The 26,654-nt window shown below is 37.5% G+C and overlaps 1 protein-coding gene across 31 annotated transcripts in view; it reads right to left on the reverse strand.

Annotated features, from left to right (window-relative positions):
• DLG2 (discs large MAGUK scaffold protein 2) overlaps positions 1 to 26,654 on the reverse strand; it is a 998,396-nt gene that overhangs the window by 183,261 nt on the left and 788,481 nt on the right. For all 31 annotated transcript variants that reach the window (XM_042024070.1, XM_042024069.1, XM_042024064.1 and 28 more), the window contains one exon: positions 14,512 to 14,614. In XM_042024070.1, the coding sequence (XP_041880004.1) occupies positions 14,512 to 14,614 (103 nt within the window). The remainder of the gene's footprint in view (positions 1 to 14,511; positions 14,615 to 26,654) is intronic.

Consider the following 26,654-nt stretch of genomic DNA (forward strand, 5'->3'; position numbering starts at 1 on the left):
GCTGTTAAGGTCTAAGTATCAACAGCCCTCATGCTGTTGTTTTCCAGATCTAGAAATGCTGAAGGAGAAATGCTTCCATCCCTTGGAAGTGGTAAAAGGAGCTGAGAAATATGTTGTGCTGTTGTTCAGCCATCCTTGGTGAAGTGGTAAATACACTGAGAGATTTCAAAGGCAAAATCTCTCCTCAATACAAGACAAGAGACTGCAGATAGGCTGTCAGGGGGAATCTATCCATGTGACAATGCAATACCTTCCAATTTCTTCACAGAAGTTAAAAACTCTGTTGTAAGGGGCAGAGCAATAACACCTGTGGTAAATACTGACATCTCTGTAGCTGTTTTTTATCATTCTCTTACCATAAGACTCATCTTAAGAGACAGCGCAGCATCACACCTGGACCTTCATTCACACAAAAAGAAATATCAACCATTTGGTTACTGCTTTTGGACCCAGATTTGGCCAGCCTAAAGCCTTCCTGTGCCAAGCCTTTCCTAATCATTGCCAAAGAGAGAATGTTAAACATAATCATATTTTTACATTTATATATATTTTCTACCACATACACTATACTTATAAAATTTTTACATGTACTACAATATATAGTAGTAGCAGGCTCACTGGCAGGCACATTGACTTTAAGTCACCTGAATCTGGGTGAAAGGGAGTATAAACAAATATATAAAATCTTTATCTTATAATATTGTTTACTATGACACCTACAGACTTATTTTGAAACATCACAAAAAGATCTCTGACAGAAGCATGTCTAGAAACGCAATGCAACTTACAAAGCATAAACTCGTTTCCTGATGGTGGTAATCTGTACCCTTTTTTCAGAAGGGCACGCTTACCAGAATTGATTTCTCTCCATAACTTCTCCTAAAATGATTATGTTTCTGACACTCAACTGAAAATATCTGCATTTGGAAAATAGTTCTGCTGTGCTCCTACACTTCTACTCTGCTCTAAAGGCCAAGCAATGAAGCATCTTACAGGCTCCTGTTTGCAGGATATTCTAGGAGAGGTGACCACAATTTGAGAAGCAGAAAGTGTGGCTATGAGATAGGATAACGCAAAAGCACTTTCAAATAGAGATAATTTGGACTTCTCAACCCCTATGGTTTTGAAGTGAGATGTTTTGTTTAGCAGATGCACATTTCCATGGGAACCAGATGGATTTGTGAAAAAGTCCATTTAGTAAAACTGCTTGAATTTCCATTATGAAAGGATTCAAGCAGAAAACAGATGACCACACTTCTAATTTCCTTGAAAATAGCTTGGAGGTGAAGCCCTGGATCCAGCCAGGCCTGCCCCTACCCACAGGCTGGACTAAGTTCCTTTATTCTAGAACCAATGATACTTCATTCCCAGTACATTAAACTCATCTCATATAGTCACTTATTAGACATAATGGATGCAATTTTATCTGAAATAAAATACTTATGGGGAACACACAGACAAGACAGAATATGGCAGTTACTGTGCTCAAGACAGTCAGCATTTTCCTTTGCATCAGTTACTTCCATCATGCTGCAGGTACTTCTTCTCTTCTTGGGTTATTTTATGATAATCCTAAATCTATAAAGTTTTTGTGTAATGGCATTAATTTATGAATTCTTTATTCCAATGCAGGTTGACTCCTACCATTGAAACTTACAGTTTTTGTCCAATAACTAACACTTACATTGCTCTCTCTTTACTTTCCAAACATAATTACTGTCTTATTTTCTGATCCTTAAAGGTGGCTGAGCTGTTTAACAAAATAATCAGAAGAGAGTTATGCAAATTCAAGGACAGACGTAGCACCCACTGCTTGTCAGAACCTCTGCTATCCCTGTGGGCCTGTTTGGTACACTTTGCTTTTGAATTTCTGCAACCACAGACTGCAGAATTTTACATCGTTGCTGAATCCAAGCCAATAATGATAACATGAACTACCTCATGGTAGTAAACACTGAGATATGCTTAGAAACAATTGAGAAGGATTAGAATCACAGAGTGTCTTGGGTTGGACAAGACCTTAAAGACCATCTGGTTCCAACCCTCCTGCCATGGGCAGGGACACCTTCCAAGAGACCAGGTTGCTCAAAGCCCCATCCAACCTGGCCATGAACACTTTCAGGGATGAAGCATCTACATCTTCTCTGGGCAACCTATGCCAGTCCTCACTGCCCAACAAGTATAGATTTTTTCCCTATCATCTAATCTAAACCTGTTTCAGGTTAAAAAGCAACTAACAACCCATCATAAAGAAGATACTTACCTCATGCTGAATAGTATTCCTTTATAAAGAGGACGAATTTCTAAGATAGATGCAAATTTCAGGTCATTTTTCAGAGGTGCAGGGCATATAATTGCAGAGAAGAAAAATAATGCAGGTGCATTACTCCTGGGACACAAGCTGGACTGGCTGTGTATTACCCTCCAAGCCATGTAGGCAGATCATTCTGATTCAGACATTGCTTTGATAACTTTTATCAGAGGCTGCTCGAATGTTTAAGGAGTTGGGGATTTCCACACAAAATTTTGCACAAATACACACCTACACATGTGCAACACAACGGGAGGTTTAAAGGAGAAACACGGAAAAGTAGGGACACAAACATACACACATAAAAAACCCTCTTACAATCGCCACTGAAGTGCCCAACTGTACAAAAAACTTCCAAATCTCACTTCCCAAATGAAATGACAGAACAGCCAAAGTATGAGGGTTTTGCACCTCTCTCTCCTGTACCCGTTTCACACTCAGTCCCTGTTGCCAAGTGCCTGTCTCTGCAAGTCAGGGGATAGCCAGCAAAATCCACACCACTCTGAGTCTCTCCAAGAAAGTGAAATATTCTTGTCTAGGAGGCATGTACATTAAACTGAAACTGAAGTAACCTGACTGACTCATAACATGCTTGTTACACATTTCTTCGTGTATTTAGGCACCAAACAGCACTGAAGCAACAATTAAACTCAGTATTCAGAAATGTTGTTCAAAGTTTGTAAAACCTGAATTTTCTGTGTAATTCTGAGCTGCTGTGTGTAAACCACTTTAAAGCAAACGTGCTTATAAAGTGAAGTGCTAAAAATAATTATTGCAAGTGCTAAAAGTAATTATTGCCTGGGTTAGTCTCACATGTTTCTCTTGAAAATTGCAAAGGGAATTAGAAAGTCACAAGAAAGTACTTCAAGATGTCTGATAACAAAATTTACTGAAAAGTGACTTATGCCAGACTTCTTTGCCCATGTCTAAACTACAAAATAGAACTAAATTGAATTTTATGAGAAGGGATCAGCCACGTAATTCAGATCAGGATATTTCTATTGCAGAGCTTAATTCGAGTGAATGGCTTAGAAAACATTGTAATATTGTTGAAATCATCTTCAACCCTAAAACCAGGACATAAAGTTACTTTCTGTTCAAGATACTAAAGCTTCTAAAAGAAGATGGATTGCCAGGTTAAAATATATGGAGATTTTATCTTCGTAGATGTATGAAGTTATATCTTTAAACTCTTCTTCACACTGAACTGTAGTTAATACTTAATTAAGAAAATTCCATTTACTTCAGCATCCACCTAAATTTCTAATTTAGCCATAATACAGTAACCCATATAGGTGAGAGAGGGTAAAATCAAAGATAATATATACCTTCAGTGCATTTTTCTGTCGTGCAAAGGTTTCCTACTCAAAATTAATATTGAAAAGAGGGGTTTTTTTTGAAGCTGACATGACATATGGCATTATTTCAGTGACTCTGCAGTTAATTAAGTATTTTCAATGAGCCTATAATGAAGTATTGAGATTGACAGTGAATTCTAAATCTGATTCTTATTTCTCTTGTCAGCTTCCATCTTAACAGCCATGAAAAGGCAAGTAACGTAAGGAAGAGTGACGTAGATCAAGGTAATGGAAAAAGGGGAATTTTTTGTAGAAGTAGCTCAGTAGTAAAGATTTTCAGAGGCCTTGAGCTGACTTGCTGAAATATACTTTTATCCCAAGCACAGCTTAGTGTGCAATCTGAAGCTGTTTACCTTCTTACTTACCCTTCACATGCACCTGCAGTCTAAGAATGTGTGGAATATGATGGCTGTGATGAGATCTCTTGCAGACACCCTTTGCAGCTCTTAAAATCTGGCCCTGTGGATCCCAGATTCCAGTTTCCAATGGCTGCATGTGCGTATTTGTATGTGCGTGTCCACTCAACAGAATTTCTGTTCTTAACAATGCCATGGTCACCTAACTATCAAATGCACCTCACATCAGTACTTTTACTTTCACTAAAGATCATATGTATCACCACTCTCAGCAGGCAGAGATCAGAGCTAGGAAGGCACATGGAGCAGGGTAACTATTCACTGTTGTAAGTGAAATCCTTAAAGAAGCTGTGGATGCAAGTGCAGCATTTAGGAACTCCTGAGTAGATCTTCCCTCTACCTCTTTGTCCCTCTCTATTTAAAAATGCACATTTTATGTTTCATTTCTTACACGCTGCTGTCATTCTTGCCTGTAGGGAATAAATTCAAAATAACCAACCAATTATCTAGAATTCATTATCTTGCAATTTCCTATCTTGCCTTGAAACTCTTAATTTTGTTATTTTTCTACTGGAATCACAACTTTAAGTTGTCCATGATTCTTCCCATTTTTCTCTCCCTACATTAAAATATTGACTGTGCTAACTTACCTCAAGAATTATTCCTGAGAGAAACTCTTGTCTAGCAATAAACCAAAGGCAGAGACCTCAATGAGTTCCTTTCTGGCTTCATTAGTGGTTCACCTGTTGAGCTGGGGAAAGCAATTTGATGTCTGCATAGCTCTTTCTAGTAGCTGCTTTGCAGGGACACCAGAAGAGGTCTATTCATCTTGCCTTAGCTTTGTCCATTCAGCCTAAGTTAGTCATCAGTGTTCATTCTACAGCTGGTAAGAAGAGACTCAACTCATCAATAAAGGCTGAATGACCTCAGAGAGAATTACATCTTGACTGAGAGACCTTTGGCAAGCAGCTTAGCCAATGGCCCCATATAAAGAAAACATTACTCTTATTTTTGTTTGTTTTTGCCTAGCTCTGTATCATAATTAAAAGCAAAGCTCTGTATGTGTCAAGAACCATAAACTTTAAAAATACAAATCATGAAAGACTGTCCCTAACATTCACTGAGAATTTTGTGCTGACAGCAGCCACAGTACTGGGCCAAGAAAATCCCTGATATGCTGTTGTCTCCTGTGATATTTATCAATGCCAGAATAACAGCTGTCATTTTTTGTCAGACTTGCTACCTTACCTCAGCATGAGATCTCCAGAAGCAGGTGAAAATCTCTGCATCCTTTGGGAAAACTTCATCCCCTTGTATCATAGAATCAGTCACAGAATCACAGAACGGTTTGGGTTGGAACAGACCTTAAAGACCATCCAGTTCCAACCCCCTGCCATGGGCAGGGACACCTTCCACTAGACCAGGTGGTTCAAAGACCCATCCATCCTAGCCTTGAACATTTCCAGGGGTGGGGCATCCACAGCTTCTCTGGGCAACCTGTGCCAGTGTCTTACCACTTTCTCCCTTGCTGATGTTTTGCAAGAAGAAAAAGTGACACCAGAAACTCTCTCTTCAGTTTGTCTCTTTCTAACTAAACACTGACACAAAAGCACCTTGAACTTACAAGATAGATTCAAAAGCAAAACTAAATTTTTTTCTTTTCAACAGACTGAAAAGAAGCTCTGCAGGAAACACCAGAAAAATATATTTTTAATTTCAAACTGAAACCTTATTTGCAAGGAAAGGTTAAATTTTAGTATTCATATTCTCTGGGGACATAAGCTGAATACACAAGGATTGGGCAGAACCTATATTTTATTATTATTTTAAGCACTTGCGCATTGGTGATATTGACTGCATTGTGGAATGTCAGCCCGTTATACTTTGTATTTTCATGTCTCTACATGAAGTAATTCACCCGAAGGCACAAGAAAAACAGGTTTCTAGAGAGCTTCTGAATTCTAATATAATAAAATGTGTTAAACTGTTTGGATAAAAAAATATTTTTGTGAAGAGTCTTCAGCGTCTTTAACAGCCCAATCACCCAGGGCCAGCTATGAGTTATATAACAGCCTCTAAAGCTGAAGTTTTCCAGTTCCTAGGAAGACTAGGAGAGGCAGTGGCAATGGAATAGGACAGACTTTTATTAACTGTAAGAAAAGAAGGAAAGAAAAAAAATCTGACACTGAAGGTAACTAAAAAGCAAAACAACAAAGAAACAAACCATGTCTTTGCAAAGTGCAAACATCAGTAAGAAGGGAAAGAGAACACATTTTAAAGTAAATAGATAGCAATAAAGAGGAGCTTCTCAAGTCATATGATATATGAAAGGATGTCACTGTGAAAGAATTAAAATAGAAAAAATTTTGGTAAGACTCATCGCTTAAAAAGTAAAGACTGCAAGCAAAAACAAACACCTGTGGCACGAAACACATTTTTCTCCAGGTGAAAAGCACAATAAAAAATTGAAAAAAGCAAGAGATTGAGAAAAGAAACACTGGAATGGGTTAAGAAATAGTGTCAACCTCATCCTCGTTCTAAAGTGAATTATCTTTGGGCATCCCTCTGCTCCCCCTGCAGCATACCCCCTTCTAAAAGGCCAGGGCACAAATCCATACATGTCTTTGCCATTGAAAGAAGGTGCTGCTTTCTAAAAAAAGCTGTCAGGTAAAGGCAAAACCAGAGTTTTAGTGAACTCTAAGAAAGGGAAGAAAATGTGGAAGAATCTGTAGCCCATACTTAACAGTTAAATGAGCACCTGCAAACATGACTCCTGTTGCAAAAAGAAAACCAACCCTTTATTTGCATTCCCAACCAGACTTATTAATGACTACCCTAACAAAATAGCAAAAAGTGGAAAATACTGAACTTAAATTTATAAATTGTCAAAGAAAAGTAATTCATAATCTCCAGCATGAGGAATTAGCAGATCCACTTTTTCCATGTGCACGTAAATATGACTAAAGCACAGAAGGCTGTGTACGAACAACAAAAAACTAAGCAAGACCTGCACTACAGATGAAGCTTAAGGGACTACAGAAAAAAACTCCCAATCATATAAATTCATGTTTTCACATTTCAAATGAAAAGAAGAAAAGATGGGTTTTGAAAGGAAATCATGCTTTCCCTGCACAACATTGACATGGACAACTGTGTATTCTTCAATGAAGAATGTACTATTCAAGGAAATTTAAAGCCTGTTGACAGAGACAAGAGCTAAATATGGCTGAATGAAAAAGTAAGTACTTAACATGAAACATTCATGAAAATGGGAATTGAGAAAGCTCAGGAGTCTGTAAGAAAACAGCAAATACACTGTAGCAGACAGGGATGACTACATTAAACACAAGCGAATCTGCAGAAAAACATCAAGAAATTATATCCATAACTTGTTTCATGTATAGATGCACAGTGAGTGCTGACTATTATAGAGAAAGCCAAAAAAAAAAAAAAAAAGAATTCTTCATATAAAAATACTCAGTGTTGTATGGGTTTCACTATGTAACTCTACTAGGAAAGTGATCTTTAAATTTAACAGAGGAATTAAAATATAACCTTTTGTGTCTTATGGGAAGCCTACAAAGGTTTGACTTTACAAGAACACTTGTAATCCGTGGTGCTTCAGCTGTGGCATCTGATGAGCCCCAGAAATATCTGTCAGTGCTGGGGCAATGTCCATGAACACAGGCAGACTCAGGGACTAGAGTTAATTTGCAGTGGAGTGGAAGCTGTGGTGAGGACAGCTCAGGCAAACAGAAAGGAAATTCTGTGAGATGAGAAAATAATTTGAAAGTTAAGGGAGATTTTTTTAACCACCCTTTCCATTTTAAATATGCTTCAGGGGTTTTTACTTGAAGATATTGTGAAACTTGCAGTGAAATGATAAAATTAAAGGCTTTTCTCCAACAACGTAAAAATGAAAGCAGCATATGCTAAATAATGTGCAGCAAATAGCGGCACAAAAACTATACCTAAGGCAAATGTTTTGCATGGCCAGGCAAACAGGTGCTATCTTGGCACTGGTGCATTTGTCTGAAGGGTACCAAAACTGTATTTATTAGATCAAAAGAAAGGCAGCAAATACCAATCTCAAAATTTAACCCTGTACATTAACTGCTGACATAGCTTGGAGCACTCAAGGATTAGTTTTGAGCACAACAAATACCATTTGGTGCACTACATGAAATTGTGTATTGCAGCCACACAACTCTGTAAAACATCTTCACTAACACAGAAATCTCTGCAGCAAAGAGCCAATTTCTTGCTTATTGAACTCTGGCAGTTTTGTTGAAGCAAAACATGTTAAAACGACAAGAAGGGAGAAATAGTTTTGACAGCATCATCTGTCATGCCATCCCTGGAAACATTCAAGGCCAGATTGGATGGGGCTCTGGGCAATCTGATTTAGTTGAAGGTGTCCCTGATCATGGGTGGAGGTTTGGAACTAGCTGGCCTTTAAAGGTCCCTTCCAACTGAAATTATCCTATGATCTGGCTAACCTCTCTTCAATGGGCACTTCATGAACAAGTAAGGGAGGCGTAGGCCTGCCATTTAATCAGCTGGAGAAAACAATTTACTATTCTCCAACTCAGTAAAAAAACTTTATGTGCAAATAAGAAAACAGTAGAATTGGAGATGCCACTATAAAAAAAAGGGGTAAAATAAGCAGCCTTTAATATTGCTATTTGAAAGAGTCTCTTGTGTAGGAGAACTCTGGCGCATTATCAAGTATTACCAATAAATTTGGATTGGAAATAAAAATTTCCCTAGTTTTGGAACAATGCTTCTTCTCTCGTGGTGTCAAGTAAAAAAAAAAGGCTCAAATATAAGGGAAAAATATATTATCATAATGTTGAGCTTTGTTATTTATATTTTCAGTCTTTCTCAATTTTCGTAACTTAAAAAAATGGACCAAGCTTCTCAACAAATTCACTCACTGAACTTCAGCAGGACAATCTATGAAACATACCCCTCAACTTTTTTTTTTGCTTTTATTCATCTTTATAGTGGTGGTGTTTTCTACCTGAGGACAAGGAGAGGATTTTTCATCCCCCCAGGTGAGTTGGAGGGTACTCAGGGCAAGTATCACTTCACTATGTGCTTGTCCTGGTCTTTCTCCTCTCCCTAAGCTGCTAGCCACTCTTGGAAACTGGATCCTCAGCAAATGGGCCTTTAGTCAGATCCAGCTAGGCCATTCCGAGAGTACGTTCTGTTCTTCAATGCACATGCACGAAATATAACTCTAATATCTTGCATTCTTTGGCAATTGGATACAGCAGCTTCCAGGTGAAAGCCAACTGCTGTAATGCAACTCTAGCCAAGCAATTAAGCTACATTCCTTTTTAACAGCTGGGGAAAGGGAGCTTTAATAGGGCTAGTTGTGTTTCAAAGGATAGAAGTAACCTACACAAAGATGAATAAATAAAATTTTTTTCTTTTTCTTTTGTATTTTCTACCTACCTAATTCCCATGGCAGCTGGAAAGGTTAAACGTCTGAATCAGGAATTTACGTGACTTGTACTAAAAGAGGAGACAAGTGTTTGTACTCTGAGGCAGGAACAGGGAATGAAAAAGGGTTTAAGTACTAAAAAATATCCATCTCTTCAGAGACCTTCAGAAGTGACTCCTGGATTTTTCAACTGGTATTTTCAATAAAGCAAATCTCATGCATCTGCAGCTCAGACAAATGTGTAAGACAAGGGGTATTTTTTCATAAAACCTGGGGCTGCTTATAAAAGTTAGGTCTAATCCAATGTACTGTGGAGCCTCCCAGAATCAGGAGCAAAAGAATGAAAAAGTAAATGTAGTATCAGAGCTGCCAGGAGTTACTTAGGTGCTGTTCTTCAAAAATTCCCTTAGCTAATGCCTGCAAAGACAGACACTGCCTCTCACAGTGTCCCTCTCACACTGTGTGTATCTAAATCTCAGCTACTCACCTCACAACAGGCACCGAACAGCAGCTCACTCAGAAAGAGATAAAGCACAAATTCTTTCACTGTAGTAACTTTTTAACCTCTTCAGTGTCAGCTGCTCTAATCAAACTGTAATCAATGAATGTTTTCCCTGTATGCAAGCTGTTAAGAGAGCTGGTTAATTGGCTCGCTGGAAAGATTTAAATCACATGAAACTTCCAATTGGTTTAACAGTTTTCCAGGGACTGTTGTGAGGCAGTAGCTGCAGAGGTACTGCAATGCAGCACAGCTCAGCTTGCAGACCACTGACACAGAATATTTTGCAAAAAATCTTAAGGCTACACTTTACCTTTTCACACTACTGTGGGGGAAAGGAACATGAGCATTTGAGACTAAAATGTGCAATAGAGCTTTTTAGCAGCTTTACTAGGAGACTAGTACTCTGGCCCCACTCCCAAGCAGTGTCTTTCAGGGCAAATTGTCACTATTTCAAACAAAGTTCCCTTTTCTTTAAAAATATATTTTAGCTTAACTGACAAAATGTTGCTTCTTTCTTAACTCCTTCCACACTGAGCTGTAACTTGTAACTTTTGCCATTAAAAATCAAAATCTGTCCTGAAAAAAACCTGGAAGTGTAAAATATGTTTCCCTGTGTGGTATATATTCCGGTTTAATTTCTACTTAATTGTTTAATAGGGACACACTGTTCCAGCCTAAGATTTTTTTCCAGGCTCAGTTTTTATTTTGCATTTACTTCATATTTGTGCAATATTTTAAAAGAGATCTGAGAGTTGTTAAGCTGGGAGGAAAGGTAAAATGCTTCTGATTAATAAAAATTGAAGTGCAAAGCTAAATATAAGTGATTGGTTCCTCTTCTAATTTTGTTCTAAGTAGCTTTTGGTCCTTAAATTATCTTTAATTTCATATCAATCATGTGCAGAAGATGTGAGCTTCACAAGAATATGAAAGGTTATCTTTCTGAAGCCTGCAGGGACTAGTTAGTGTAGATTGAATACATCAACAAACCTCCATATGAACTACATCCACAATGAGTATTAAGAGATCATGATGCTTAACATTAACTGACCTCCATTTACACAATACATGTGTGTACAACATGCAGTACACAGGCTATTTTCAGGTTTTAAAATAAAAGGAATCACACAAAAAGCCGAGAATTACAGCTGCTGTTCCTAAATATGTACTTCTACTGCTGAGCTCTGAGTTTTTTAATTTCTGTGATTTGTTTTCCTCTTGCTCTTAATAATCTTTCCATAACTTTGCTCACAGAATTTACATTTCTTCTTGGATTTTCACAGTGCTTTGCCTCTTCTAGTTCTCAGAGCGATGAAGGAAATAAAGGTGGTGAGTGTAAATGAGGAAAACAGGAATTGAAGAGCAGAAGAACCGAGGAGTCGGTTCTCCATTTATACTATCCCTTGTATTTCTAATCAACAACTTTGCATGAAATTGTTGTTTGTATCTTCTATTCTCCCTTTGTTCACAATATCTGTGCTCTTTTCCAGAATTTTCACTAAGGCTACTTTCATCTGAGGGCCGGGCAGTGTGGTTCAACTGAGCACCATCACCAACCACAGATCTGACAGCATTCAAAAAAATGCTGTGATGCTATTCTGTTTTATCTGAGCTCATCTCTGCATTTGCGTATTCCAAACAGGATGACAAAAAAAAGCACCACAATATTGATGGGAAAAGCTATTCAAATTGATGGTAAGAACTAGAGGAGTTACCATTCTTAGGAGATTTATTGCCAAGTCTCTAGACATAAATGTGAAGGAAGTTGATATGAGGCTTAGAATGGGATTCTGTTTGAAACAAGGAAAAACTTTGAAAACTGCTTCTATAGTATTTACCTAATTTTCTTTCCATAGCATAGTATTTATTTTTTGAGAAAATATCAAGATAAGCATACTGTAAGCCTTTCTTTACTGTATAAAAGTAAGCTTTTTCTACTCACTATTTTAATTGCTAATCATCAGCTGGCTTATAGTATAGACTGGTGTTTATATCATTGTCACTCAATACCCAAAATATCAATAGCTAAAGGTTTCATTGAATGTTTTTGTTTGCAACAACATCTGATAGCTTAATAATCTGGAAAAGATTAAGAAAACGTACTGATTAACATTTGTAGTGGCTATTCTTGGATCTCCCCAGAAAAGCCTGAAGCTGTAGTAACAACTCAGAACTTCCACTGTGAAAATGGAAGAAGCTACAAGCCAACTTAACTTATGTATTTTACTAGATTTGGAAGCATTTTAAAGTGAGAAGCTCCTGAGGGAAGCACAGTTGTACAGTTTTAGGACTATTTTACGACTATGTTCCAACATAAGCAACAAGATAAGATACAGTAAATAAGAAATGAGGTATGAATTTCAAATAAAGGACAAAAAGAGTTCTGCAATAACTTTAGAATAAAAGAAGTATTTATGCTCATATAGAGTGTGTTTGTCTTTCTGTGTGACCTATAAATTTTTAAACAATTCACTGTGAAGGTTACTTAACTCTTGAAAATTTTTTTCATCTTTCTTTGCTGTTAGGCATTTCTCAGGAAAGAGATATTTCATTTTACATCTGATTTATGCAGTTTGCATTAACCAGCATCTCATATTAAAATGAAATACTTCAGCAGTAACACAAGACATGCTGGACAACTACAGAGTACCCTCATTACTTTTAAAGATTAAATCATTTACTATAAAAAGGCAAACTTTTGGGCCCTGTTCTTCCCAAGCTTCACTCTCTGTGGTGTGTTTTGAGCTATTTGGCTGAAACAGAAAACTGGCTTTGCTTCACTGACAAGAAGTCACACCATTGGGACTAGTCTGCCCTCAACAGGGTTTTTGGTGAACGGAGCAATGACATAGGAAAAATGGAATAAATATGCAATATAATACCTGATGGATTTCATTAGCATCATTTGAATTGTATATTCACCAAAACTGAATTTGACACAGTACTGAGCTGCTACAATGTAAGGTACAAGTATGTCAACTAGAAGTTCGATTATAATAGGAGAAAGCTGTTAATAGTTGTGTATTTTTGTGTATCAACAATGGCATGGAACAACTGTGACATTCCAGTGATTGCTACAAGTACCCAGACACCATGGTGATAATTGCAGTGTAAAATCACCAGACAGCAAACAAGACTACTGGAACTAATAGGAACATGGTTTCATTCAGAACCCAGTGCGGATCTCTATCTGTAATGGAATTGCTTTTCAATACTTCTTCTTTGAAATACCGCTGATTATTACTCATGCATTTTTATATTAATATGTTCCATTTATTTAACTAAAGAAAGATACTTTCAATTTCATTTGCTCTCATCTGCCCATTTCTTAGTATGGCCTAATTTATTCTCTTTGGTGACTGAAGGGCAGATGAACTAATAAATGGATACTTGATTCCAGATCTGAAGCACATTTGTACATTCGACTAAAATAGAAGCTGTTTTTCTCTTTGTGTGCTATCATCAGGATCCAAAGAAATGAAGGAAAGTATCATATTGGATAAATTCTGGCAGTACTAATTCATCTTCCCTAAAAAGCCCCAACTGACTAAGCATGTTATTAGAGCTAATGTTTCACCTGAGACCTACATATCTCCTAGGCTGGGCACAATCAGGCAGAACCAACTTGTGAATTGAGATAGAACTGCCTACTGAAAAACATAACACAGTGCCAGCAAGTCTTCACAGACACGTGTACTTGCTGAATTAATCTGGCAAAGACTTTCAAAGTAACAACTGCTGCAGAGGAAAACCACCCTGAGTTCCAGTCAGAAGGTAATATTCCTCTCACAAATTCCTTGAGAACCTCAGATAGTCATTTGGGTCACTGCTCAGGGACAAAAAGAAGTTCTGACCTTTAATTCTGAACTCCAAATCAATCAGCACCTACTTCTGTCCACTGAAACTAGCTTAACCTCTAGACAGCTAAATATTAGCAAAATTTGAATGAGATGCATCCCACCTTAAATGTCTTACATTTTGCTGAATTTCCTGCTGATGCTTTTATTTAGAAAGCTGTCATTTTCTCTCATAAGTAGTTTTTATCCAGGCCTAATGGCCCTGAAGGTACAAGGACACTGTCATCCAACAGTAATAATGGGAAGCTCTACACATTCTGCAGGAAGCATTTTTCTTTGTCTAATTCTAATCTGACTGTTTGAAGTGATGTCAGATCTTCCTGGCATTTCTGTTCTCTCTTAACCTGTCTTTTGCATTACCTATTTCCAGGAAGAGAATAGAAAAGAACATAAAATGAGCGCTAATGACAATAAAATGATTAACTAAGTGTTGATTACTGTCTTATTATATATACACTTAAAGAGAGCTCCTATAGTTTCATAAAACGCTTCTAAAAGCCAAGTCTGTGACAAAAATACAGCCACTTCTTTGGGACAGAATTGTCACTTTAATTTTAATTCCAGATAACTGCTGCTGATAGCTGGGAAACTCGCTATCTACAGCAGCCTCATCCTGTTAAATGAGTGGCTCCAAAGCACTTCTCTTTTGCCATCTGCCTTTCAGGTGGTTATTTCACTTACCCTCTGGCTGGTATTGTGCTATGATTGTTACCGTCTGCCCCGCTCCTTTGAGCGCAGCCGCAGCCTGCTCATGGGTAGCGCCTCGGAGATCGATGCCGTTCACCTGCGCAGGGAATGAAGATAACAACAGGTATGAGGAGTTTGGCTTTAGGCAGGGAGACAGAAGTGGGGTTCTACTGTAAATATCCAATGGATGTAAAGGTCAGATTGCCCAGATGCAGAAGCAAAATCAAAAAGACTGAGAGGAAATTTCCTATGACTGGCCAAGAGGATACACACTGGTACCACTCATCCCACAGTTTGACTGTGCTTATCCATGCAGATTCTCTGACTGCTATTTTTGGGTGTTCCCTGCTCTACTGAGTTTACATTTTTGGTTGTCTCTTCATCAAGCACTATCACTTAATACATTAAGTTCAAAAGACAAGTTTTCTGTAATGCTTGAAGGTCACTGTAGAATACTGCAAGCAAGGAAACTGCTCCTTCAGACAAACTCTGCAGGGCCAGTCAGTAGCATCAGGAAACCCATAGATGCATAGAGCATGTCTAACAAAAGCTGCTTGTTGCAGAACTTTCAGAGCAAAAACCCCATCTACTGTTTTCTGTTCATGCAACTCCTCCGACCATTGCCTGGAAATATCCCGTATCCTGCACACGACAGCAATGGAGTTGCTATCAGACACAGCTTCCTCAACTCTGCCTCTTCAACATCCACAGATCTTTCCATAGGGTTTCTTTTTCTTAATCAATTTTGGCTGCACAAGAAATAGAAGAGGAACAGAGTAGAACTAAGTAGGAAGTCCACCCCTAAAACTCAGGGACAGTTTCAGAACTCTTTTGATTTGTATTTGTGATACATGTTTTGTCAGCAGTATCCCAAAGAAGAGACAGAATTCACATACAGATTTATAAACTGCTCCAGTAACTTGAATTCTGCTTTCCAGTGGGAGCATTACTGTCTAGCTGTACTGAAAAATGTGAGATTTCTTTTATTTATTTATGTTTGTATGTATGTGTTTATTTATGTATTTATCTGTCTTTCCTCTCACTTCTACAGGTTTTCACTCTATAATATTTTAGTGAAGAACAGGGAACTTTTGTCATATAGCAACCTCAGCAGGACAGAAATCCTTTTCTGATTGCTGAAGAAAAGAAAAAGAAGGGAAATAAAGGGCAGGAAGAGGAAAGTGAACCATGCTATAACAAGCAAATAGGCTGAAACACTAGACCCAAATTCTCAGCTATAGCAAATATTTGTGTTTATGTTTACCAAGTACTACTGCAAGATGGCTAAGCACATTTTGAAAAGATGGGGGGTTTAATTTAAATTTTAACAACTTTTTAAGGATTGCAAAAATAAATTTGATTCCATGGAACTTTTTAAGTAATAGCTACTGAACTTGTTATGAACACATTTACTTAGGTCAATAATGTTTAGAAACTGGCCCATCTTAACTTGCTGTCTTTCATCAAATTTTAGAGAATGTGATGTTTTGAGAACACAATTATTATTTACCACGGAATCACAGAGTCATAGAATAGTTTTGGTTGGAAGGGAGTTCTAAAGCCTCTCTGCAACGAACAGGGACATTCAACTAGACCATGTGGCTCAGAGCCCTGTCCATCCTGACCCTGAATGTTTCCAGGGATGGTGCACCCACCAACTCTCTGGGTAACCTGTGTCTCTATCTCACCACTGTCATCATAAAAAAATTCTTGTTTATTTGTGTGACAAAATCTAGTCCTTACTAGTATGCAAACAACATTTAGACTATTACTCTTAGAAAAACTAATTTGTGATAGCAATAATATAAAGCCCAGGAGATACCAGAGTTTCTGATCCAGAAGACTGCATGATGCTGTAGAACTGTTGACTGTACACAGAAATTATGAACACGGGGCAAATATAACATAAAAACTTCATAATTTAACACAGGAATCCTCACTTGTCCCAGCTCCCTGTGATGTTATAATGGTTGGTGGAAGCTTTCAAAAAAATGAGCCAAAGGTTCAAAAGCTTCCATTAAAGTTGTACACAGAAACCTCTGGGAAACACTCACTGAAACTCAGTCTAGGAATATAAGACCCTAGAGAGCAATAATTAAGTGCATTCTAAAAGAACAAAGGAGAGAATCAGAACTTTCTGTGTCATAAAAATCTAACATATTTTAATTTACAACAGTGAAAAATATCTAAAGAGGGAGATGATGTCAGCTAGGACTTTGCAACCTCTGTGGAGAATACCAGCTTCCTGTAAGGAACACAACTTAGGCTACTGCTGTAGAAAAAGAGGTGCTGTTCCCTACTTTTTCTCAGTGATGGTGTTATGACACTTGATGTTGCATTGCATTGAGCACAGATGTACCAGCACTACAATCATTCAATAACTCTGCACTATAGCCATGGTTTTGTGAAGTCTGAGCAGAATCCCTAAATTTAGGAAGCACAGTGCCTGTATCATGACATAAAGGAAACATCAGCCTTGATTCTGTGTCTGAAGAAGAGAACTTTGAAGCCAACTAACCTTTCCTTTAATAGAGACCTTAGTTCTAATCTGTGTGCTTTTCCCTTTCATAACTGGAGTCCTTGAGAGAGTCCCACAAAAGAATAGGATGATCTGAAGAAAAGCTTAAAGGAAAATTCCTGGATTCCTGAGCTCCTGAACTGGGGAGATGGATATAGGTGATGTCACCTGGTCAGCAGGTTCCAAGAAAAAAAAATTAAGTTTTGTTCAGGCTTAAGTTTGAAGACTGTAGATTATGAAAGGACACAAACCTTTCTTAAGCAACATAGGAAAACACTGTGGCAGTCTCTAAAAGTCCTGTTAATAGTAGGGAAGATTTAAACATCATTAATAAATCCCAATAATCTCTCTATAGAAAAAAGGAGAGGACGTCTGAAAGAATAAGGAAATCACATGCTTATTCTCTTTCTCCTCTGAGAAACAATAGTTCTGTGTCTATGTGAGCTAATAAGTACAATCCTAATAATGCATCAAGACTGTGAATATAAGACAGGAATTTCACTGAAGTTTTTACACAAACATTTTTCACTTCTCCACAGAAAAACAAGAAGCTGCTGTAATGGCAGCTGACTACTTTCTGCCCTTTGCACCTTTGTTTTAGAAGAAATGATTGCCTAAGTTACAAACACGACACATTGTAGTGAATGGATTTCCCTGATACTAATTTCACTTTTCTGTTAGGATATAAGTGGGGATAGACACTTGAAGACTTAGAGGCCTGAGTGGCTGAAATCAAAAGAGCAAGGAAAAGAAATCTCAGAGAAAATAACACATAAATTTTATCTTCTGAAATTTTTATCTAGGTGATAATCTAGCTAGGCAAACCAGATTAAGTAATGTTGAACATTAGGTTGACTACATTAGGTTGCCGAAACAGTGATCTCCCTCTTGAAGGTGCACAGCTGCAGAAAAAAAAATCAAATAAGCACTGCCAAATAGATAGGGAGAGGTCTGTTTGCATGCTATTTTACTCACCAACAGTGACAGAATCTCACTGTAAGATAATAGGTATTAATTTTAGAAATGATTTATAATCTAGTTTGACTTTGTAAAGAACAAGAAGAGTAGATGTTAACTTGATTTCTGGGTATCATTTCCCCCTACTTAAAAGCAAATATAATAAACTCCCAAACCTTCTAGTTGAAAAACATCATATTCATGTAGCAGCATTAAATCTTGATGAAAGGCACCATTAGTTTATATGTTTTAATCAAATTTTTACCATCAGAGCAAAATGAAGAAGAATTTGGAAAGAATAAAATGAATAATACTCAGTCTAGTTTCTTCCTGCAAAACAATATCTTAATATAATGTCTCATAATAATTGTGTGCAGTGACATTTTTCCCAATATGATTTCATTGCAAATTGTTAAATCTGATTAAAATGACTGCTTTTAATTAATTTAACATAATTTTTTTTAAGAATAATCAGTAAAAGAAAGTTAAAAATATCAGAAAAAGGTGCAAGTGTGTGCAGGAAAAGTTAATAAATATCAAAGGTGTTTTGGTTGTTCGTTGTTTTTGTTTTTCTACAATAAACAGACTTGCTTCTTTAGAAAGTATTATACAATAAGCAAAGTAGCTGTTCTGAGCTTGACTGCACAGCCCTAATGTCCTGGCCCAGGATGAACTTGACTGCACAATTTCTGATGCCTAACTTCAAAATGAAGTTGACATAATGGAAATAAGAAGAGCCTGCAGCTTATACAGAAGTCTGTCTCTTCTGCGTGCTGCGGCAAAAAGCTGCTCGAAAGCTTACAAACAAAGAGGAGTGCTGCAACAGAAGGTTAGAGCTGAAAACTACAGTCAAAATTAAATTGAGATGGAGAAAAAGATGCAACAATAGCTCACAGGAATTACTGGGCCTTTGCACTGGTTGACTCAAAATAAAGCATGATCTACTTCATTTAATACTGAATCATAACTGAAGTGAAAGATCAGATTTACTTTTTGCACAGATCGAACTCTTACAAAACTGGAAGAGTTATATTTCCTCCAAAATATTTGAGTAGTCCTTATTAGCACAAATTCATTGTGTTCTGAACAGATTTGTTGCTGTCTGGTTGTCTTCTAGAAAGTGAACATGATTTGTATGTAGGTCATTCAAACAGAAGCTAGCAGAATAATCTGGTTTATTTAGCCATTTTTTTCTTTAGGCCACCTTATTTTGTGTTTGTATAGTGGTTAAATGAATACTTGGAACACCTTGTTGGATTGGAAAAGAAAGGAAAAACACATCCTTTCCCGGGGGAGGAAACATAAAGGATTTATTTTCATTTCTTCCTTAAGTTGTCACTGACATAGTACATGCTTTTATACATTAAATTAAAAGGTGAAGGAAAGGCATTCTTTTACCACGGAACAAACAATAGAGCAGAGTTTTCAAGTTCTGTCTAAATTCTTTTCATAAAATAAGAGCTTTTGGTGCCTGAAAAAGCAAACAGAAGTCTGAATAATGACAACTCTTTACAGCCAGAATTCCTATTGTTTGCATTCAGAGAGGATACAAAGAACCCTATTTATCTGCCGTAATTTTGCACATCAATTTAAATATTCTCAAGCATGTTATCAGGAGATGAGAGGAAAGCTGGGCCATGCTCTCCAGCAGTCCTGCTTAGTCACTGGGAATGTAAAACAGGGAACATTGGGAAAAAGCCCATTAGGGATGACCTGCTGGGAACACGTCTGAGGAAGACCTTCCTCACAAGCAGGTGGAATAACCATTCTACTCCACGGCCCCCACAACTCTTGACGAATGATAGAGCCCACCAAAAAGCACAACTCTAAGGAACCAGGGCGTGTCGCCAAAGTACAGCCTTTGAGCAGCTTTTTGCAAAGCGAAGGCCACACATCCTGCCTGAGGTCGAGGCTCTGCTGGGTGCTGCTGGAAGAGCTGTGGAAGTAAAGCAAGCTCAGCACCATGGACAATCTGGGACATGGTTGTGGGGGTGGCACCCAGCAGAGGAAATACTGATATGGGACAGTCTTTGCCTTGCTACTGAAAAAAAGGTTTACAAATAGAAAGATAGAAGAAATGCATGGGGGAGTCTTCACTCTCCAGCTTAGCTTTTGCTATAGTTTCAAGCTTGCTTTATTGCTTTTATCTCACTTTTCTCAATTCTGATCTTTTCTGAGCCTACACTTTCTACTGTTTAGTTAGAGCTGCACAGAGAAGCACAGTGGTTTTCTCATTCTCAACTCCACTGAAAACATAGGATCATGTCCTATCTGTTATTCTCCATGCCCAGCATCCTCCTTCTCTCTTTTTACGGGCTAGCAATTTCAGCAACCTTTACAATTTTCCTTGTCTGGCTACCTTGGAGTTACAAGTTTTGCCTCTAGTAAGCAGTTCTTTATGCTCTGATGAGCTGGATGTTCTAGAGGCAAACTTCTCTCTCTGGAAAACAAGAACCACCATGGGGGTATAAGCTGTATCATGCCTTTTTCTGCCAGGAACTTTAAGGAGGCAGCTAAGCCAAAACAAAGAGATATAAAAGCATATTTGAAGCAGAAAAAAAAAAAAATTATGTTCTTGAAGAGGTGTCTTGCACACACTGCCTTTTAAAGTAGGAACAAACAAGTTTTCTGACTCACCAGACCACATGAATCATTCCAAATGGCACCTGTTAAGCCTAGAACCATAGGCAAAGACATGTTTTAACCCAAACTGTACAGAAATTCTGATACAAGATCTGCTTCCCATGTGATTGTAGCTTTTATGAGTGATCCCAGATTTGCAAACTTTGAACTAATTTCACTGAAGTGACATCTTAAGAGCCATTTCCCCTCAATTCCATCAGAATTCCTCAAAATTAGTTTAATAAATAGAACTAGTTTAATAAGTAAATGACAGCATATGAAAAGGTCACATAGGCTCCCTGGAGCCTGAATGGACATGAAACTTATTTTACTCAGATCACTAAATAGCTACCAGATTGTTCAAGTACCAACCTGAACTGGATGGGATTCAGCAACTACAAGGTGATCAAAGACATTTTGTCATATTACTAAATGGTAAAGTTCAGACAAAGGAACACATACTTTTTGCATATTAAGCCAACTGGTATTACCAGTGAAAAATACTAGCTAACTACACAGGCCAGTGTTTATTAACTGATTTAAAAATAAATATAAACAATATTTTTCATCAATTTTATACATGAAACATCCATCAAACAGAATTGTTAGTAAGAATATTATTTACTGTTAAAATGGAGAGCTCATAATTAGCTCTTAAATTCAAATCTAGTCGCTACTTTTTTATTTTCTGTCCTTCTGTGTGGTCACTCAATTCCTGCCACCACTTAATTTCATGGATCTCACTACAGCGTCATCTTCACAAGCATTCACACATTCCGTTTCCTTTGCAGTTCCTGCTCTCTTTCTATTCTGAATTGGTAAAATATCAAACTGTCCCTCCTCCCTCCTACAGCTTTTACTTTACACATAACTGTTACTTCCATTCACTTTCCTGCCTTTCTGACACATCCCTCTTTCTCTCTAATTCTGTTTTCAGCATTTGTATTTTCTTGTCTCCTGTTCTCATCCTGGGTCATTTAGACATGCCCTTTTAGTAGCAGTTATTCCATATACCTTGGTGTCCATACACTTCTAAAAGGTATTTTTCCTTATGCAGTAATTGTTTCCTAAATTAACTCTCACATTTGCAAGTGTAAGTGAATGGATATAACTAAACCAGCATTGTTCAATTTTACTCATAATGCTGCAGAGTTTTTGCTTCACATTTGAATTTCAAAGGATAGTACAAGCAGAAATAATGATTGAAATTCTCTTGCTTCTGAAATGAGGTAAAGGTTTCCTTTTTAACAAGTTTCTTATACCTCAAAGATGATAAGAATTTAATTTCAGCTCAAGCCAACAAGAAATAGGTACTTGGGAACTGAAATAAAAAGGCAAAACAATTTTAGAGGCTGCTTAGAGACAGAAGCGACGCTGAGCACTGAGTTAGTGATGAATTCAAAAACTGATATCCTTGCCTTGAGCTCTGCTTGATAGGTGTTTTCATATTTCCACATCACAGAGTAGGGCACTGTGGCCTGTGAAAGGTGAGACAGCCATTGGCTGCTGCCATGGCAAATCCATACTGATCTCAACCCAGTAACCAGGAGGCAATGTGTCAATGGCTGAGTGGTATTGTCTTCCTGGAATGATGTAAGTAAATGTTCAGTGCTCACATTTCATATTAAAACTCCCCTGAAGCACAACATTCATAGTTTACTTGTGGCTCTACAGATGAGGATTATGACACAGACACTTTGAATAGACAAAGCTATGTACTCTCAAATAAACCATGTTTTTTATAAGCAGTGGAAAGGATATAGCTCATGTATTCTCTAAGTGATTTTCCTTTTGTTACTGTTCTGGTGGCTTGCTTGATCAGATTCTTATTTTTTCAAAAAGATCTCAGAAAATTCTTCCAACAAACTATTGCAGATATCCCTCCAATACCCTATTTAATGGATGGCCAATTTCCATTACTTTGCAGCTTGTGTCACAAGATAATTTTTTTAATCACTCAGAAACCCAAAACTGACTGGGCAGTAGAGCAGAATGATTCCTGGAGACTAGTTAGTTTGAGCACAAGGCAAAAGTCCAGCCTGAGGCAAAGATCTGAATGAATAAAGCTCAGGGATTTTAGCCATTTTGTCCAGCAGTAGCAGCTTGGCTTTCACTTTTACACTGTGGGCCTGGCAGTGCGGCAACACTGAGGGGTGCAAACCTCATAACAAATCTTCAGTCAGATGTGACATAATTCTGCTTGACAGTGTTACACCAAAATTCGCCAAGTCAGAATGTCTGAATTGAATGTGCACTCCTCCTTAAACTACGAGGAGCTGAAGAGCAAGCAGTCTGGCATGAGATAATTTCTACTCACTGAGGCAATAGTAAAATGAATGTTTTAGAGCCAACTAACGATTTCATCACAACAGAAATATACAGCCCCTAGTCTAGGCCAATTTACTAGCTGTGTATGACACAGAACTGACAGGTCTGATAGTTAACACTCTTTAGGGGAAAAAAAGACATACCTATTCAAGAGAACTGTTGGTATAATTTGTTAGCTTCTGATCATGTGCTTGGAAATGTGATAGTAAAGTTAGGAAACACTACATCAAGACAATTCCAATGTATGTTATAGATTGCAGAAAGATGCAGGTGAAGAGTTGTGGTGGGGAGACAGAAATCCAGCTGGAAGACAAATTCCTAGATTAATGAGATGAAATTATGCAGCAATATATGCAGCATTCCAGAATATTCTGGCAGTATTTTTTTTTTCCCCTAGAATTTTCATTAAACTTGTATTTTTGAAAGTAACCTATTTTGTTTTGAAGTTGCAAAATGGCAAGTCTATGAGCTTCTCTGGCAATACAGCCCAGTAGCCGTGATTACAAAATAAATGCCTCGTATTTTGAGGCTGACTATGTCCAAGCTCCACTTCCAGCCATCAGATTATATGTATCTACCAACAACACTGAAAAACAGTTTGCTACCAGCTCTCTTCTCCAAGATTGACTATTTCCAGATGGAAGTGTTAAAATGGACACAGTTCATACTTCATTATAATGCATTTTTACTGTCAAGGGGGATGCTAAGATTTTCCTGACATGAATTCTAAACTCCACAGCTTCATGGGAAAAGAGAGTCTGTTCTTTTCAAAGAGCTATTTCTTTAAACACATAAAAGAGAAGCTTTTCAAAAGCATAAATCTGTTTGCACCCAGTTTCTCTTCACTGGGTTCCCAGTTGCCTTCTGTACCTTTAAATCTCTCTTCTTGTTTGGGGAAGTTGCACGGGTGTCTCAGTTTTGTGAAATGTTTTTGGCTCATCATGATGACAGTGAGTACTGAACATATGTCTGCATGCATTGTGAGGGGTGAAACTGAGTTTATCTGGAAAAGGCAGAGCACTGTGCACCCAGATGATCCCATATAAATATAAAGAGGTTGAGAACTCTTAGAGACCTTTTACCATTTCAGACTCATCCTCAAATCCCAGAATTCCCAGCATTGTCAGCAATATCTGAACTTGTATTAAACAACTGTTTTGCCCCGGATCTTTCCATTAGCTCTTGTCATGACAACATCTTTGCTTTTCTCTGCTTTTCTCCAGTTATTTTTTAAGCTTATGACCTGCTACTCTATGAAGATGTTGACAGGTAGCTTACAGGGGCTGCAAGTTGCAGCAAGATGACATTTATGGCTTCTTCTGTGAACCTATGAACCTGTGACTAATGTTCTTTAAGGAGGAAAATTACATTTCACAATTTATTATTGAAAAATTCATCAGGATTATTACTCCTTCTGTTGTTTTCTAAGTATCTGCAAATAGACTGATTATTTCTCCCAGAAGTTTTCCCTGAAAATTGGGCAACCTGTTCTATGCTCCCAAATATTCCTTCAGTTCTTGAATAAAATTATGAATGGTCTGCATTGAATAGTTCCTTAAGTATACAAGAATTAACTTAATCTGTTTATAACACCTAACTTGTCTAAATTCTAATCTGACTTTGCCTAAGTCTACTTTAAAGACTTTTCTGTTTCTTCATAACTGCCCTAATTGGATAATTGTGGATCCATCTGTTTTTAAAGACAAAACAACAAAAAAATGCATGGAAGGTTTGAACTCTCATGGTCTCACTTTTAAACAATCTTTTTTCCAGCTCTTTGGGAAATTAATTTATTGCTTGGTTTTCCATTTTCATCAAACATTTTCTTGATGCTTTTTCTAATTATTGAAAGTACAGACCATTTTACATCTTGCCCTTCTGAACTTCCCCCCAAATTTTACCTAACATGTCTACATTTTTAAGGCTTGGGCTGTTATTACCACAGTGACTAACTCAGCTTTCACTTTTTCAGTGTTGATTACTTGAGTTTCACAATGGTGACTGCACAGTAAACTGGTTTTGAAGTTCATGTTACTTCCTCGTTCCCTTTCAGCACAAAATCATAAAAATTGCCACTACACTATATGGTTACTCAAGGGTAAGTTGGGTTTCATTGTTTTATTCTCCCATTTTTAGGCCATTCTTCCTTACTGGTGAGAATAAAATCTAGAATTATCTGACTTATACTTGTTTTTCCATATTCTCCATCAAAAAGACTAATGAATGTTTGGTCTGTTTGGGTGGGATTTATTTCAATAAAGGGAAGTTATGCCAAATTCTCTATAATCTGTGAAAACAAATATAAACTTTTACAGAAAAATGGTCATCTGACCCACGTAAAATGTCTGCTTTAGGGCAAGGCAAGTTGTATTCAGAAGTGGCTACACCTTTCTGTTAGCTACAGAGGGGGCCTAAAGAGTTATATACTCTGTGCTTCCCAACATGACCAAAGCCTGAATGTAGATTATTCCACTACATACTTCTAAGGAGCTTAATCTACCTGTCCTTCCAGTTGATGTCATCCCATTAACATATGACAATGCCTGTGCTCTCAGCTCTTTCCTCTCCAGAGGTTTTCTTTTTACAGATCTGTCACATATATCACCTACCATTCAGTATTGATCCTTTGTGTAGCAACACATTCTTGCTTGATTTTCAAACAAATTCTACTTTAAGAGAGTCCAGTCAGGTGCACTGATCTACCCATTTAAATCACTGTTCTGATCATATATTAACATTTTCAATATACTCCAAACAGTGCTCCATACATAACTACAAAGCAAGTTTACACAGTAAACATACTGACTAAATAGGACTAATGTTTAAAATGTTACAGGAGTCTACAGGAAATTGCAGCTAAAGGCCACTGAATTTGATAGACTGTCCCACGCCTGAGGACAGAGTCAGACACCACTCACACTACCATGCTTCACCATGGGGAAGAAAGCATCCTAAGGATATGGTCAGGGCCAATGCAAACAATTCCTGTAGGGCAAAGGGAATATCTGTTACAATCCTGACACTACTACACGAACGACAAACTGATGATCCAAGGAGAAAAGATACCCGGCCCTATAGAGATGTTTCAAACATTTTCCAAGACAACTGCATTTCAAAAAAAAGAAAATCTGAGAAGGAAAACCAGATGGTATTTTCCATTTATCTTAGTTTTGTAACTAGGTAATGAAATACACTATTTTCCCTAAGCAGTTTTACTGCTTTTACCATGAACAAAAAACCATTTTAAATTAGAAAGCTGAAAGCTTCTCTGTACCCAAGTAAGGGAAGTCAGTCTGAAGGTTAAATACAAGTGTAGCAAATACAAAGCATAAATATTTGCTATAAGTAAGCACAGATTCCATCCTGCTCTATAAGGTCACTTTTAGAGTAGAAATTGAAGAATGCTCTTTTTTCAAATGCATATTGTATTTTTGGCTACAGGTGTGACTGAGAAGGTGGGTAGGAGTTGTGTGGGAGGAACCAAGTACAAAGAAATGTTTAAAATGTTCATAAGGGATAGCAAATGTCTCACAAAAAAACCAACAGCAGGATGATGTACAGACACAAGACAAAATCTGATCAATATAAGAGATGACCTTCCCTCTGCAAGGGAGAACCTTGTATAAAACACCAGACACAATACTAAAGTGAGATGCTCAAATACTGGTGTTGTAAACTAGGTTTATATAGTGCCATGTACCAGTGTCAGAAA

This window comes from Corvus kubaryi, unplaced genomic scaffold (assembly GCF_017639235.1).
Source record: "Corvus kubaryi isolate FWS band 111438036 unplaced genomic scaffold, C.kubaryi_AGA036_p1.0 37260, whole genome shotgun sequence".
NCBI classification, from domain to species: domain Eukaryota; kingdom Metazoa; phylum Chordata; class Aves; order Passeriformes; family Corvidae; genus Corvus; species Corvus kubaryi.